Source organism: Paramormyrops kingsleyae, chromosome 2, assembly GCF_048594095.1.
Source record: "Paramormyrops kingsleyae isolate MSU_618 chromosome 2, PKINGS_0.4, whole genome shotgun sequence".
Taxonomy (NCBI): Eukaryota; Metazoa; Chordata; class Actinopteri; order Osteoglossiformes; family Mormyridae; genus Paramormyrops; species Paramormyrops kingsleyae.
The window spans coordinates 14,776,401-14,793,488 of record NC_132798.1 but is presented as its reverse complement, the minus strand read 5'-3'; the positions used below and the strand labels follow the sequence as shown (position 1 = coordinate 14,793,488).

General features: G+C 43.9%; 1 protein-coding gene across 4 annotated transcripts; it reads right to left on the bottom strand.

Moving 5' to 3' along the window:
- Positions 1–20: 20 nt before the first annotated feature.
- Positions 21–16,406, bottom strand: LOC111856502 (coiled-coil domain-containing protein 112). Of its 4 annotated transcripts, XR_011985161.1 has the most exons (12): positions 8,854–16,406; positions 8,119–8,263; positions 7,687–7,808; positions 7,220–7,309; positions 6,865–6,940; positions 6,174–6,423; positions 5,918–6,055; positions 5,120–5,536; positions 4,755–4,850; positions 4,118–4,236; positions 3,903–4,037; positions 21–3,262 (listed from the first exon to the last, which is right to left on the bottom strand). XR_011985161.1 is itself a non-coding variant. In XM_023836499.2 (11 exons), the coding sequence occupies exons 1-11, from the start codon at positions 8,924–8,926 to the stop codon at positions 4,007–4,009; spliced, it is 1,557 nt and encodes a 518-aa protein (XP_023692267.2). In that variant the 5' UTR covers positions 8,927–16,406; the 3' UTR covers positions 3,835–4,006. The 4 variants fall into 4 exon arrangements, 3 of the variants coding, with proteins under 3 accessions (XP_023692267.2, XP_023692266.1, XP_023692268.1); XM_023836499.2 differs by lacking the exon at positions 21–3,262 and having other exon boundaries at positions 3,835–4,037; XM_023836498.2 differs by lacking the exon at positions 21–3,262 and having other exon boundaries at positions 3,835–4,037; positions 8,119–8,245.
- Positions 16,407–17,088: the final 682 nt, after the last annotated feature.

Here is a 17,088-nt window from a genome sequence, read left to right as displayed (position 1 = left end):
GAATTTATATGAATCACAGACAAACCAGATGCAGGACACCTGCCTTACAATGACTAGTATGCTCACTCTCTCCGAAGATTGACCCTTTATTCATGTTGAATCACACTAACACTTATTCTAATTGTGACTGGGAAATAAATCACAAGAACACGCATAATTGGCCAACTGTAAACTTAATATGTTACTGCATTACACTCAATTAGTACCCAGTAAATTTTATTGATTATTAAATCAAAGTGGTTTCAATTGTACATTTCACATTTAAAACACTTTAGGTTTGCAGTCCTCTCTGTTTACTACAATGTATTATTTTATGTTACCAAGAGTGCCTTTGAAATACTTATTCTCTAAAAAGAAACTGGGGCATGATGTTGCTTAGGGGGTAGCATTATAAGCTCACACATCCAGGGTCGTGGACTCAAATCGTTGTGGACTCAAATTGTTTGGAGTGGTTTAAATCTATGGTTTTCCTCTGGGATTCGGGTGTCCTTTCACAGTTAAAAAATATGCAGTTAGGTGATCTGGTGTCTCTAGAATTGCCCTTAAATGAGTGTGTGCCCTTGGTAATGGAATAGCATCTTGTCTAAGATGAACTTTTATCCATGGACATATGTTAGGAATGGGCTAAGTGCACTTGAGAGTCATGTTTATAATCTGTGTCACTGAATTTTGAGTAGATAGGAAAACAAACCAAAACAACAGAGGCAAACAAAGCATGGGCAGTGAAACTCTGAGACCTGGAGAAGCAAAATGAGGAGGCTGAAATGGATCCAACAGATCCATTAAATTAACTTCCTAAATTTCCTTCTGGATGAATAAAGTACATCCATCCATCCATCCATCCATCCATCCATCCATCTATCTATCTTAAACAAGGCAGTGAGGTCTTAGATACCTTGTGTTGTGAGGAATGGTACAGTCCAAAGAAACCTCTTCACTGGACAGGAAGTGGACAATTAGGTAAAGATATACAGCAAGAGGATGACACAGAGTACTACCACTGTCATGACAAAACATTCTGAGTACCATAACAAAATACCATCGAAACTGAAACAGCTGTGCTGTCCTTGTTATTTCAAATAATATACAGATTATCATGTACAATAACATGGAGGACCAACTTACTCACAATGAATTAACTTAATAAATACATAATTACATTTATAATTAATTAAATGTGGCATTTTGTTTTGAAAATACATCATACAATCAGAGCCATTATCCATTATCACAATAGCTGCAGATTTACAGCCAGCCACAAAGAAAAACGCAGGGTAACAATACCCCCATTCAGTAGGGTTCATTGCTGTTGTTCTGTTTGTGCTCATCGGGAGGTCGTCATCACTGTCATCAAGAACAGAATCCAAGCAACCTGCACACTAGCAAAGGAGGTCAGGCACAGATTGTCTATGGAAGCCATTTCTGTATTCATACCAGAAATTTGTGGCCAGCACAGATACACATTGATTGAAAAAGCCTGGCAGAGTACAACCCAATCAAACTTTGGTAGGCTAAGCCCCTTTCTGTTTTTTGACGTTTGTGAAAAGTCAACCCACCATTATGAAAACACTTTCAGAAAAATCAGTGTTTGGAAATAATGCATATATAATATATAATATCATATACAGCCACGGAAAAAATTAAGAGACCACAGCATCATTTTTTGTGTAAACTATACATTTTTTGCAAACTCCAACCTGGCTCTTCCCTGCTTCTTATTGATGAAGGGTTTCTTCCTTGCTTTATGGGACTTCAGTCCTGCTTCTAGGAGCCTGATAAAAACTGTCCTAGCAGTGCACTTCAAACCTGCATTTAATGTTTCCCATTCAAGATTCAAGAGGTTTATTCATCACATACAGTACAACATGCAGTGAAATGCATCTCTGAGTCACCCTATTTGGCTGTGCAAAAATAGAAGAAAAAAGATAAGAAGTAAAGTAGGAGTAAAACAGAAAATTACAATATATAAATACAATCTATCAAATCACTGTGGAGGCTCTGAGCAGCTCCTTCAGCACAAGACTGTTACACCCTCAGTGCAAGAAGGAGCGCTTCCGTCGATCATTCCTCCCCACAGCTATTAGACTTTACAACACATCACTGCAGTGACCACATAATCAATCAATATATATATAATCCCTGTATATGTACATATGTGTGTATATATATGTATATGTGTGTGTGTGTATATATGTATGTATGTATATATATATATATATATATATATATATATATATATATATATTTCAGCAGCTGCTATCCATATACCTAGCATTGTGTATATGTCTCTTTTTTCTTACATTTTTACTTATATATTTTTACAGTTTTAGAAATTGTTTTCTATTGTTTTTATTATCTGTATTGTTATTTTTTTGCTGATCCTATGGATCCTGTCCTTTTTTTGTACTGTCTTTTTTTCATTATTGCTGCTGTTTTCTCAAAAAATTTCCCCATTGTGGGATTAATAAAGTCTAATCTAATCTAATCTAAGTACCGTATATAATCTAAATATACAATCTAAAATATAGTGCAATGGCAAGGATGTACAGACTAAAGTTATTTGTGCAGTAAAGTGAACATGTGCAGTATATGTGAATTCCAGTACAAACATACGTAGTGTACAGAAGGACCAGAATTAGTTTGAGTTGAGAAGCCTTATGGCCTGGAGGAAAAAGCTCTACCTGAGTCTCTCTGTCCTGGACATTAGGCAATGGAACCGTCTACCTGAGTTTAGCCTGCGGAACAGAGTTTGCGGGGTGTAAGGAGTCCTTCATTATCTTAGTACCTCTGGACCTGCAGTGTTCCTTTGCGGTCCTTTAGAGAACAGTTCCCAAACCATACCGTAATGTTCATGGTCAAGATGCTCTCCACAGCAGCTGAGTAGAAGGTTTTTAGGATCACTGGAGTGACCCTAAATCTCCTCAGCTGTCTCAGGTGGTACAGCGACTTCCTCGCCCTGGTGACCAGAGTGCTGACATGTGAGTGCCAAGTGAGGTCCTCAGTGAGCAGAACCCCAAGGTATTTGATGTTGTCAACCCTCTCCACTGGAACACTGTTGATCTGGAAGCGTGAGAAGGAGCGCTGCTTCTTCTTGCTGTAGACCACTATCAGCTCTTTAGTTTTGCTGACATCCAGACTGAGGCAGTTGGACCTACACCATACCGACAGGTTCTCCACCTCCCTCTAGTAGGCTGAGTCATCGTTGTTGGTGATGAGTCCAATTACCAATGTGTCATCCGTGAACTTCACAATGGTGTTGGAGCTGTTGGAGGCAACACAGTCGTAGGTGTAGAGCATGTAGAGCAGGAGGCTCAGAAGACACCTTTGAGGAGTTCCAGTGCTGAGGGTGATGGTGTTGGACACACGGGGTCCCACTCTCACTGTTTGTGGTCTACCAGTGAGGAAATCTAACATTGAATTAACTGAATTATTCATTTGGAAGATCAGTTGATGTCATCCAACGATTCATGAGAAATGGTCGGATAAGTTAACAGTCATCCCTGGCATTAGAAAGTTGCTTCCGCCCTTTACCTGGCTGGTTTCTCGTTGTTCTCAGTGTCTCCTGCTTCAACTTATTCTTGTGTACTGCTATCTTAGACATTTTGTACCTGGAAGCAACCTGTTGCTCAGAGTAGCCTTCTGACAGCAGAACCAGGATTAAACCAGGATTTAAAAATGCAGATTTGTTTAAAAATATAGAATGGTCTCAATTTTTTCCACGGTTATATAATGAGAATACTTAAAGACAAACTGTTATGAAAAAGTGAAAGTATACCACTTCAGTGTGCCACTGTTATCATGGAAAACAATAATAATTGCTCTTATTTCATAATGTATTTTCAAAATAAAATGACATTTTAATTAGTTATAAATTTAACTATATTTTTATTTAAATAACTTACTGTGAGTAATTTGGTCCTCCATGTACTACTTCATATTAAATTACATTAGTACTTATGATTTTACAATAGTTCATGGTTGCCATGTTTGACAGATGGGCTGCTGGTCACAGGTCTTGTCTCCATGCTGGCACAGCCCTGAGAATGAGGACAGGTTAGTAACATGCAAAGAGTGGAAGCACCCCCACATGCCATGGTATCTTCCATTTGACACCTACCTGTGAAACACATGGAATACTCGACCTCCCCCTGATGGCCCTACGTGCTTGGTACGCTCCTCCCATACCTTGGTGGACTTTGAGATCCTTTCAGGGTCATGAATGACATGCCCTTCAACCTGAGGGAATATTTCACATTTACAATTTTTTTCATTTAGTAGATGCTATTTTGTTCAACACAACACATTTTTTTGTGAAAGTTAGGGTCAGACAGGCTCTGCAGGATAAGGGTGAAGCTCAAGGGCCCATCGGTGACGTCACTCTGCAGACCCCAGCTATTTGCCAGCATGGCTTGGCTGCTGAACCACTTGGAGCTCTGAATTTGGACCGGCACCTCCCCAAATAAACCCAACTCCATGCTCAACTAGAAGAGGTTACTAGCAAGTTGCTAAAATATTCTATTGTTAATAATGTACATACTACAGATGAAATTAACTGGTTTGTTCATGTTAATGGAATTTTCACCAAAGGACATGCTAAACCTTTTACACACACATACACATTCGAAATAATACTAATAATTCCTTATAAGCTTTGTAGTAAAATAACTGGTAATAATGGTGCAAGGACGATAATCCCACCAGGACTCCGCCCTCCTGGAGCACATATCCTGCAACTGTGAGATGCTGCCCCATACCTTCTCCTTCAGCCTCGCCAGCCTCCTTCCTCGCTCAGCCTCCTCATCCTCCTTAGCCTGTCTCTCCTGCAGCTTGGTCTCCAGCTTCTGAAGGTCCTACAGGCACAAAGAGGCTTGTCTGCACATCAGGGATGTTCAGTCAGACACAGCTGCCATCCAAACCCACATCACCATTCACACTGCCTTTCCCACCAGGCACGGACAGGTCCACTAGGACATAGGCCAGGGTCGGCTTTTTTGTGGTGTTTTTTTCTGTTGCAAACCTTAGTCCGACTGCCTAGGGTGCAGTTTTTAAGCAAAGATATTCATAAATAAAGCCAGCAAACCACACCATCACAAGACCACGGGGGTGTTATGAACCTCACCCGCTCCTGGAATTGTTTGATCCCTCTAGCTGCACACCTCCTTCTCTCCTCCATCTCTGCATGTTCTTGGGCTTCCTTCTCATGCACGAGGAGCTCCTCTTGTTCCTTCCTCTGCTGGATGTAGGCCTCCACCATCATCTTCACCTCTATCTGCTTCCTGCGCTCCTCTTTTTCCTGCCTCCTCTGTAGCACTTCCTCCTGAAGCTTACGCTGATTTTCCTTAGCCTCTTGCAGCCCGCGCTGTGTCCTCCATGCCTCTAGGTGGACCGCAGCTTCCTGCCTCTCCTCCTCCAGCCGGCACCGGTGAGCCTCCTCCAGCCCAGCCTTCTTCTGCCTTGTGGCGTCCTCTTCCTTAACCTGCTGCTGGCACTGTGCCTCCTTCTCCTGCTGCCGCTTCGCTTTCCATCGAAGGATGGCCTGGTGCACATTACACTCAGCACATTACAGTAGCAGCACCAGTACATAAAAGTCCCACATCTTTCTGCCAACGTCAAGACTCTATATCTACTGCAAATGTTCTATTCTGCCACAGACCACAGATTCTGGTGAAACAAAGTAAACTAAATATTCCCGGAGGAGATGTAGTTATGAAATATCCATCTCTAGGTTTGTGTTCTGTGAGAACTCCAAAAATATGCAACCCAAAGTTACTGGAGTTTGGTGGATAGTTTATTTCTGTATCACACAATGATACAAAGTCAAACCCACACACAAAAATGTTAGCCGAGCTTATTGTGGTCATTATTTTTGTGTGTGTGAGTTTGTGGGAGACAGCAGCACCCAAAGCGAAATGCAGACCTCCTTCTTTTTCTCCTGGAGAGACAGGAGCTTCTGATACCAATCCTCATGCTGCTGCATCTCCTCTTCCGCCTTCCCTGGCAGGTAGAGCAGAGCCTCTTTCCTGTAGGCTGGCCTTCCACTGTACTTGGTCCACACCTGTGCCAGTTGAAGAACAGAAGTTGAGAATCAAATTTTGTTGATTCATATCCCAGCTGGAAGACAGTGCATCTACTGCTTTTGAGTAAAACAATTTTGTCTCATCAAATTAAATCACCTTGAGGAAGGTATGGTGATCATACTGGTCCCAGCCACCCAGCCTGCCTCCAGTTCGCTGCAGGAAGATCTCGAGCTCCACCACCTCTGGTGGCAAGTCATCCTCCAAGGCTTGGACCAGGCGCACTTTGGCAGAGGGGGGAGGATCCTGGGGGCCTGCAGCCACACCCAAGGTCCAGGCCTCTATCTTCTTCTCAAGTGCACAAATCTCCAACCAGCAAATTCTCTCCGCTTTGCAGAGCTCCTCATAGCTACCAAATTCAAATCCCATAGGGCAAGACAGAGAGGGAGGGAAGAGACGGCTTTAGGGATGCGAGAAGGGGAGGAGAGGGAGAAGAGAGGCAAGGAGTAGACTGCTTCAGGAATGACAGAAGTGGAGGAGGAGAGATGGAAGGAGGAGATGGCTTTAGGAGTGAGAGAAGAGGCGGAGGACAAGAAAGGAAAGGAGCATCCAGCTTCTGGCTTGAGCATAGCAGACAGACATGTTCATTCCCACCAGAAATTAGTTGACACCCATATTAAGCAGCTTCACTGACACATGTACCCAAAGAGGATTGCAAATTAAACCACTTATATGACCATTTACATCAGGGTCCATCTTCCGTTCAATCCATTGTCATAGGCACCATACCAACGGCTACAGGGCTGCTTTTTACACTGTGACAGTGAGAAGTACGGCTCTGTCCACATACCCACGGCACTGCTCCTCCTTCAAAGTGCCAATGGAGCTCTCGACTTCAGTCATCAATTCGTTCAGCTTTTCAAGAACTAAGAACATGTGTACAAACATGATGAAGACAAACTTGATACAGGTTCATTACGGAAGCCTGAAAAGCGTGTATTGGACTGTAGGCAACACATGCAATCCCTGGATCTACGTGTGAAAATACAAGCCCTGCATTCCTCTGAACTTTATATCACAACACCACATCAAAAACAAGCATTTCACTTGAGCACAAGCTAATCTCCTTTGCCCTGTACTCTGACCAATACAGTGGAGCATAAAATGCGATAACATGCACACCTTTTCTCTGCACAAACACTGACCTTGTGCAGTAGGCTTCACGTCAGCCAGCTGCCCCCGGAAGCGGCTCACGCCATTGCAGATTTTCGCAAGTCGCTGTTGGAGTTTCTTGACTGGTTCGGGAAACGGGACAGGACTAAGCCACGTGACACCCCGTGTATGAAAGCTCCAGTTTCCAGCTCTCAAAAGCTCAACGGAAGGGGCTTTAGTCAGCCAAAAAGACATGAATCATGCATAGCTGACATCTGGCGGGGCTACACAGATAAATATTCACTGCAGAGTGATACCGCTGGAGCCGTGGCACTCGCCAGTGACAGCAGTCTGTAGCACGTATTTACAAACCTGCCGCTTGTGTCACAATCATGATAAGCGAGTGTCATGAGGGGTATGAGGCTTGACAAGGACTCCATAAGAGCGTACCTGCACAGGAATCTGCTATCAGTGACACAAGCCCCACCCCCCACCCCACCCCCAGGCCAGACTCCCCTACCCTCAGCCTTCCTGTCTTCCTGTAACCTCCTGCCCAGCTCCTCCAGCTCTTCAAAACCACCTCTGAACGCACTTCTTTTACTTTGAATACTCTGGCGCTTCTCTTTTTCCAGGACATTAATCCTATAAAAATGAGGAAAAGTAAAATAAACAATTAACCTCTTTTCAGGCAGAACGATGTTTATATTTTAAGGAGCCACAGCATTTATTCACTCCTGGTTGGTTGAAACACAATCTTGGCCTGGATTTGTACTTTCTGGAGCTGAACTCTGATTAACATTACTTTGGGTAAATAAACAATGTTTATTAAATTTACCATTTTAACAGCACAGCAGACTGAAATTTATTAAAACACTTCTGTGAATGGGAAAAACAAGCAGGGAATCCGAGCGGAAATCCTGATGTTAAAAAATTACAGGAAAGTGGTACATACTGTTTTCTAAACTTCTCCGCATTCCGGAGGAATTCTGCCTTCTTCTCAGAGGCCACTTTCTCTTTCCTGTTAAATTTATCATTGGTTTCAGCAGCGAGGAAGGTGTCTTCCATCTGTAGAACACAAGCTGATCTACAGTGACAATCTGGGAACCCATTTTAAATCAAAGCGACGTATTTGCATCAAACTCAAGGGGACTGATTGTACCAGGTTTATCTGAATTCCTGTTAGTTTGCTACCCAACAGTTTTTTGTGGGACTGACTAACCAGCTGTTAACTAGCTAAGTAACAGAGAATTATATGAATTATATATGTTATTGTACAAAAAAGTTAACTATATATTAACACAATTATTCCCCCGAAGATTATATTCAGATTATGTTACATATATATATGTAGTGCGTGTGTATATATAATATGTCTTCGATAGTCTTTATTGTCATTGTACTTCTACAACTAGACTATGCATGCCGAGCAAAGTAATACCTGCAAAAAAAGACACAATTAACCCATTATGCGATATACAATAGAATAAGTGGTATGAATGTAAAAGTAGTCGTTCGGAAGGTATATATTTGCAGGGTACTAAGATCTATTATGAGGCGCGTGACGTACAGGTTAGATATTTTCACCTTCAATATTCCCATATTTTTACCCTGTATCTCACTCCACCCATAGTACTACATTTTACTACATTTATTAAAAAATAATAATAACTTTGTATAGCTTCTTTACCTGGAAGCATGCCCCCGACGACGCTGTTGCCATGACAGTTGCTTTTGAATAAAACTTTATTTATTCCACCCATTTACATCCATGACGGAAACGGCGCCATTGTAGCATGTGGGTGGCTGTGAATACGTATGCATGTCCATTAGCCAATCAGCAAGTGGTCCGCTAGGGGGATCCATTGACGGGTGTCTGAACTTTAATCAATATTTTATCTGTAAAATTTTCTTAGAGCTACGCACGATTTAACGAAATATTTTATACAATATACAGTACAAGAAGGCTTTATTGATAGTACTCTTGGAGTTACAAGAGTCTTTATAAATTGGCAGTAGTGTATGCGTGTCGTTCTTTCATCGTTAGATGTTCCTTGCTGTTTTACTGTGAAATGTGAGTTAAGGATCATCATTTGCATTACTTGCCTTTAAACCGTTGTAAAAATCTCCCCTGGCGCTTATTTCCGAAATGTTCACGAAAAAAATCTGCCCAATATTGTTACTAGAATGCTGTATTTTTATTGACGTATTATATTTTGTCGTCTCGTCCTTTTTACGCAGCAGTATATGTGATAATTCGGAGTTTTTGGTATTTTAATTATGGTTTCTGCTGTACTATTTTCTGGACGCATAAGCTACAATGCGCCGCTTATGGTGTGCTGCTACGTATTATCAGGTATTCTTGGGGGTGTAGAGGTAGTGTTCACATCAGCCCCTGGTAGGTGGCGGTAGATTACCGACCGTGAGGGCATGACGTGTGGAATCGGCGTTAAAGTCGGGGGTTTAGTTTAGTTTTAGTAAATAAAATGTTAACCTTTTTGTACAAATGTATTAGACGGCATTATTCGCTAGTAGAGATGCTGTTTTGTGTTAGAAAGAACGGCTGTTGTGCCAGAAGAGATCTACGACTGATCGGGTCCTGCATTAAAAAATGGATTGGTATGATGCCATAAATCTTGAAGTACACGGGAGAAATATCAAATGGCCTGATAGATGGATGGATGGATGGATGGATGGATGAAGGATCAGTAGACCAGAAACAACACAACAGAATAAAACATAGGTTCAACACACCTCACTGGACCTTCTATTATTGAGCTGAGATTGTGAGTTTTAATCTTTTCAGAGCATAAAGGGTCCCAGAATAGCAATACAAATCCATTATTGAGCAGAGCCTGTGAAACACGCCGTCTCTTTGCTGTGAGGTCACATTTGTGCTCCCCTCTGTGTAAACAACAAGCGGGCCTGGCATGTGTCAGAATGAGCACAGTGAGCCTCTTTTTCCGTCTCTGATTCAGCAAACAGGAACGGCGGCATACAGATAAGGTCCCAGTGGAGGGGCCCGTTGTTTTTCTGGACAACAACTGACAAGATATTTTACAGCAAATCAAAAAAATCAAAGCCAATACATCAGTCTAGAGAGGCCGCGGTTGGAAAACAAGGAGAACATCACCTCGAAAAGTTACCACCACCTAAAAAAAAATTCAGATCTTGAATTTACCAAGACTTAACATCTAAAACAAAAGAGAAAAAATATATCATCAGTATTTTGGGGGATACTGATACAGTCGTACTGCACTGTTGTGAGTCTACTATCATTTTAACCTGTTTTTCATTCTCATTTACCCAAATGAGCATGACAGTGTGAATACATCCTCAGTATATTCCGTAGTAGGGTTGATTGCCATGTCAGTGTGTCACCCTCTTTACCCTGAAAAGTAAGCTGCTGCTGTACAGTAACTTTTTTCGTCTTAAAGATCCAGCTGCTTTTGAGCTCTACAGAAAGGAAAACGGCGTTCAGGTGAACCTGACAATGCTGGAGACTCTGTACCGAAGACCGTGGGCGTGACTCTACCAGTTTGCGGGCAGATCCCCGCTTTACAGCCCGAATGTCACACTCTGCCTCATTGGAGGGGGATTTTTATTCAGAACCTCGCCGAAGGTAACTGGCAACCCACAGATACCTGACAGCTCTTCTCCCGAGAATCTGTGCAGGACCCAAATGTGAGCTGCGAGACCATTAAAAACCCTGCAGGCCCAGCAGACCTTCCTTAAATAGACATGCAGAGATGATTCTGTTCTTCTGTAAACTGCAAAGATAATGTCCCTCAAATAAAACACATCATAAACTTAGGGGGATCGTATGACTAAGTTCATTTACCTCTTTTGCATTTATTTATGTAGTAGATGCTTTTGTCCAAAGCGAGGTACAACTGAGAAACAGGGTCGGCCAGTCCCTGGAGCAGCTACAGCAGTTACACAATTAGTCAATTGATCTTTAGTACATTAGATGGAAATTAATGTCTAATGTGTAAAAATCTTCAATTGGCACGAGAGGATGGCATTGAGTCTGTAGCATGTTTTTTCAGAAGCTTTCAATGATGGAGTTCAGTGCGTTTAAACTGGCTTTCATGGAAAAAACAGGAGTGAATTTAATACTTCACAAAATGCATTTTCTTATTATGCTTTTCTATTTAAAAGCAAGGGCTTCCTTCTAGAAACACCTGCCCTTTCTGTTCAGTATAAACACAGCATGTTTCCACGAAATAAAACTGGATTCACACCAGTTTGGCAACTACGACACTGAAGGCCTCCAGGCAAAAAGTTGATTGGTCATGATGATTAGACACCTGAACTCAAACTGTTTTTGGGTGGTGGAATTCCCTTTCATATCCATTACTGTTCTCAAAGGTTTTGCTAATGTCTGTAGAGTTTCAAAGAGCTGTAGCTGAACGAGAACACATAGATTATGTTACATTTAGCAGACACTATTATCCAAAGTGAGGATTGGGCAACAGGGTCAACCAGGCCCTGAAGCGACTAGGGTTAAGTGCCTGTGCTCAGGGGCCCAACGGTGAAATTACTCTGCCAGCCACAGGATTTCGCCTGGCAACCTTTCAAGTTCTAACCCGCAGAACCGCACCACCACCACTCTCTCTGAGTATCTGAGTAAACATTAAGTATTATTAATAGCTGACCGCAGCACTATGAATTACTTTACATAGCATACATTGCTAAAAAAAAAAAAAAAGTCATAAAACTGACTGTTTAACCCCTGGGTAAATGTTTCACATTATTCATAGAGTTCTATACACTATTTCTGTAGTGGTTAAAAATTCTGATTCAGTGTAAAAGTTTGTAACCTCCATTAAAAGTGCTTAACCTAAATTTCTGTAGTAGATGTATCCACCTGTAGGTAAAAGTGTCACTTTAAAAATTTAGACAAATTGGCAGAAGCGTGTTAGTAAACTATGGTTACGCCCTTAAGCTTGAAGGCTTTTTTTAAACGTGGTTGCCAGGAATTATGCTTTCTTTTATTTTGTTCCCATAATGTACCGGGGCCATCCCCTGGCCAGCTGTGTCCAACAGACCCAATTTCAACAGATGAAGCTTGTTCCAGTGTAGCTGGGGCTATACTATCTCTGGAGGGTGACCCAGAAAGGGAGGCTTCTCTCCAAGAAGCCTGGAGCAGCCCTGTCCGTATGAGGAGATGTCAGATACTCAGAGCTAATTCATTATAAGCACCTGCATAACTCACGTTATTACATAACAGGTACACCGCAGAATATCAGGTTAAGTACACCAGACAAAGCCATAATGTTTCCGGGGGTAGATATCTTCTGAATGGGCCCTCCAGCTGGTGGGTGCTGAATGAGGAGTTAATTAGAGTCCCGTGTGGGGGGGGGGGGGGGGGCAGGATACATGATCTGCCTTTCCTGTTTGGTATGCGTGGTTACTGAGGTCAGCAACAAGGCAGCATCGGTAAAACATCGCTCTGCAAGCACACAAGCGCCATTCCGGCTGCGGACTCGGCCGTTGCCACCAGGCCCTGCGATCGGCTCTGCTGCTGTCCCGCCTGTCCCGCGACGGTAAACTTTTCTGTCTCATGACCGCCCTCCCAGCCTGCCGTGTGAAATCCGAACCCCGTCTCCCTGCACAGATGGGCCTGGATCAGCGTCGCTCGGCATCTCCTGACATCAGGTCTGTGCGGGGGGCGGTACTGAGCGCACCCACCGGGCCAGTCTGCCACGGAGTTGCTGTTAGTTTGGTGGTGAGAAAAAAAAAACAAAACACTTTTGCTAAAATGAAGGTCACGCCCGCATAAAAAAAATCTCCTGTATGCCGAAGGAGCTGGTGCTATGCAAAAATATGAATAGGGTGTGTTTTGTCAGGGGGAAGGGGATGAGGTCAGGTGAAGGTGGAAGGACACCTCTGCACCCGGTTAATATCAAACTGCTTCCCCTAACAGCCAGGATGGCTCCTATCAATCAGTTTCAGTCTCACATTATTAACCTTATGATTGGTTCTGGATTGGTGTAAACATATACTATTCTTAATGGGCGAGTTTTATAACAACCCCCACCCATCACCAAACAGTCCCAACAGCGTAAAACATCTTCGTAGACGTCACCTCTGCCCCCTCATAGCAAATCGAGACATGCATCCACTTTAGTGTTACACCAATGAGGATTTAAGAGGAAAAAGCTCCCTCAGGAACACCCTTTTATAATAAGCAAAAAATAGGTCGTTACAGACAGAAAAGGAGGTCTGTGGAACGCTGAGGTGTTCTTAAAGGCACAGTGCTCCTGAAACTCAGAGTCTGGCAAACCTGCAGGATGACTTAAAAGGAGTCTCTTCGGTTTTAATTTTGCTCGTTCTCTTCATAACTGAGGGTGACGTCAGATAGGCTGGCTGTGGAAAGACTTTTTTTTAGAACAAAGCAATGGTCTGACATGTGACTTTGTTCACTGATTTGATTGGACAGATTAGGTAAACGGTTTTTTGCAAAACAAAAGTAATTTTCCCTTTAGTCATGGTGTACTTTCCATCTGAAGGAATGTGAGTGAGGCCTGTCTCTTACGCATGTTTTTAATATCTCCGAAATCCTGACCAACTAGAAGACAGATGGATGGATGTTATTAATACTGAATGTGAAAGAACAACGACTCAGCATTTCAGAATTTGGAATTTGTTCAAAACTTGTCCAAGGTCCTTGCTGGCAAATCTCTTTGGTCAACAAGGCAAAATGGCTCTCGCCCGGCCGTAGAAAAGAACAACTACAGCAGTCACTTTGTTCACTTTCACGGTGATTGACTCCTTATTTGATCAGGGCCAGTTTCTGCAAAGGCAAAAGGTGTGGCCAGAACTTTCTACACCTCATTACAAGACGATGATCTCACCAAGTTGAAGACACCCATCTCCATCCTGCGGGGGGGGCATCATCGTAAAGGATTCATGCTGTTCATGTTTCCCTTTTATTTTTGAGATTGGATCGTCATGGAGACACCTGGATGAGCTTTATTTGTGCGTAGGGGAGCGTGGCCACCTTGCTCTGCAACCCCTGAAGAACAAACCACGTTACAGCAGCTGGAGAAGCTGCCGGTGTCTGGTCAGGTCTTGGGAGGAAGGGTGCTGAGAAAGCACCCCAGGGAGCCACGAGGGGGTTCCGAATACACAGGGCTATTAATAAGGTCCCGATATACAAGCTATTTTAAAATCGCAGCCCATGCTTCTCAGAAGGGTATTTGCGTCACAGAATGCCACACAATATGCCGTCTGTACATACTGCCCTTTACGGCCGCCGCGGCCCCCTGCCCCGCTTTGTGCCACCTCAAACGCCAACCCGAAATGTGGCTCCCCCTACTCCTGGAAGCTTTTTGTGTATTAAATTGTGGTGGATTGAAAGCACCAAAAAAGTAACAGACGAACCCTAAAAACCAGCGGGGACTGACATGAAAATGCTGAGGCGGAGAACTATGAGATTAAGAATGAAATTTCAGTGAGAGCCTATAGCATGAATAAGGTAACTGTGTAGTAAGCGGGGTGTATTTTCACGTGGGTGCAGAGGGAGGGCGCTATGGAGGAGGATTCCTATGGAGTCTTGACCACATCTTTGGCAACTTGTTTATGGATGGGTTCTAAAAGGGTTCATCCGAGGCCTGACCTCACGCACCTGTGTGGGCAGGGTTCCCCCAGCGCTGACTAGGCCTCGGATTGGATATCGGCGCAGCCGTCATTCCGCTCTTACTGACACTCGCACCTGACACGTCGAAGATGGCCGAGAACCACATGGTGGGGATATTGCATATCGACCTGGCGGAAGGCAGGGGTTAGGGACGCGTGCGAGCCTCAATCTTTACGGCTTGCGCTCGGGGCAGACGGGCGGGCCGAGGGGCGTCCTGCTGCGATCAGAAACCTTCTGAACGTCATGCTTCGCGGGTCACATTTCCCCCTGATAATCTGAAACCTCGGATGTCCAGAGAAACCACAACGGCGCAAATTAAAATAATAAAGGTCTTAAATTGTGACCCTTTGCTTTCATGCAAACAGCTAGCTCTGGATGTGTCTGGAATATCCAGCGGTCGTGTTCGGTTCGGTACAGAACAACGCCCACTAACGCTAAGAATCTGCTGTCTGTCACGTTTCGGACTCCACCTGTATTTAATAACCCAGGCATGGGCCAGCTCTATTTTTCAGCATTTGATTGGTTAATTTCGATACATGGCTGTCATCACCTTTGCAGTCTGTTTGGCAGTAAGCCAAAAAGCTCTCTAAAGCGAAACAAACACTTATATAAGCTCACAGAGGGCGGAGCGTGAATAGGCAGATAGAGTGTAATATACACCCCCTCGTAAAAGCAGGCAGTTCTCCCCGCCAGACTCACCCCAGGTAAACAGCCAATCAGCCACTCCCTCCTGCTTTTTTTTCCCCAGACGTAGAATATCCTTCAACCTGAACCTTTTGAACGATTTGAAAAAAAGGTTCTTTCCTACAGCAGACTGAAATGGAGTGAATTAAAACGACTACTCTTACCAGTGGACAAAAGTAACAAAAGAATTTTATAACTCTTCAGTCACCAAACATGAGAATCCAAAGGGGATTCTGTAGTAAATAAAACAGCAGCTGCTTCTGTCCTGTTATGTCTCTGCGAAATGAAACACGAGTCTGATCCTGGGCAGGTAGGAGTCCCACATACTGACAGTGACTCTGTAGAAATCAACCTAACCAGGAGGAAACAGGTTCAAGCATCACCATGCAATAACTCCTCCCAATACAGGTTTTGAAGTTTCATTCTGCCACAGGGTTTGAGAGCAGGGGACCCCGTTACTTTAGCTGCGGACGCAGCCGTGGTCAGAGCAGGACACGGCAGATCCTGGTGAAGGGGCTCTGCTCATATTTAACAGGTTAATAACCCTGCATCACCATAGCTGCTAACAGCTCTCATTAGACAGTCATCATATAGGCATCTCGAATGCTGAATGACCTCATGCACATGGAATTTCCTGTCCTTTCTTTTAATACATCACGCTGTTTTTATCATTCATAACTCTTCTCTGAAGCTATCTGCACATGACGTGGACATGCTTGTGCCGTTTTTGGTGCAGGGCTGTGCCCGGGCTGACCATCTTGTATAAAAAGACCTCTGAAGCACAGGCAGGCTTTTCTCTGCTGATCCCTGCTTCCCACCCTGACTGCACTACTGATCCCAGTGCTATTAAAGGAAAACATCCATCAAAACACTTCCCATCCCCAGATCCCCAGTGTAACAGCGTGCCCCCATCCCTCTCTACCCCCCAGAACATGCCTTGTTGTTTCTCCAGCTCTGCCCCCCAGTGTACCATCACAGCCTCCGGGGGGGGGGGGGGGGGGGTCTTTAAGAGCAGGGTAGGTCCAGACTAAGCTGAGGACCCAGCCACACGGTCACAGTGGGCCCATACCTGCCTCCAGAACCCCCCGCCGGGACACACATCAGCAAAATGGTTATCTACTGTCATCTACTGTCATCTTCAGCTATATTACGCATGGGTTATACACAGAGATGAAATTCTGTTCTTGTTGGCAAAGAAACAATAATAAATAGAATATAATACATAAAACTTATGTAACTGATAAATGCTTCAAAACACTCATGAAAAAATATAAATATATGCATTTAAATCCATTTATAGCATTTGAAGAAAACGTTTACTAATATGAGTGCAACACAGCCAAGAAAACACACCCTGTCGTGCTCCAGTTGCTGCCCTGGGACTCTGCTCCTCTCCCAGGGCCCCACCTGGTCTCCTGGCACGCGACCCCACCGGGACTCTGCTCCTCTCCCAGGGCCCCACCTGGTCTCCTGGGACGCGACCCCACCGGGACTCTGCTCCTCTCCCAGGGCCCCACCTGGTCTCCTGGCACGCGACCTCACCGGGACTCTGCTCCTCTCCCAGGGCCCCACCTGGTCTCCTGGGACGTGACCCCA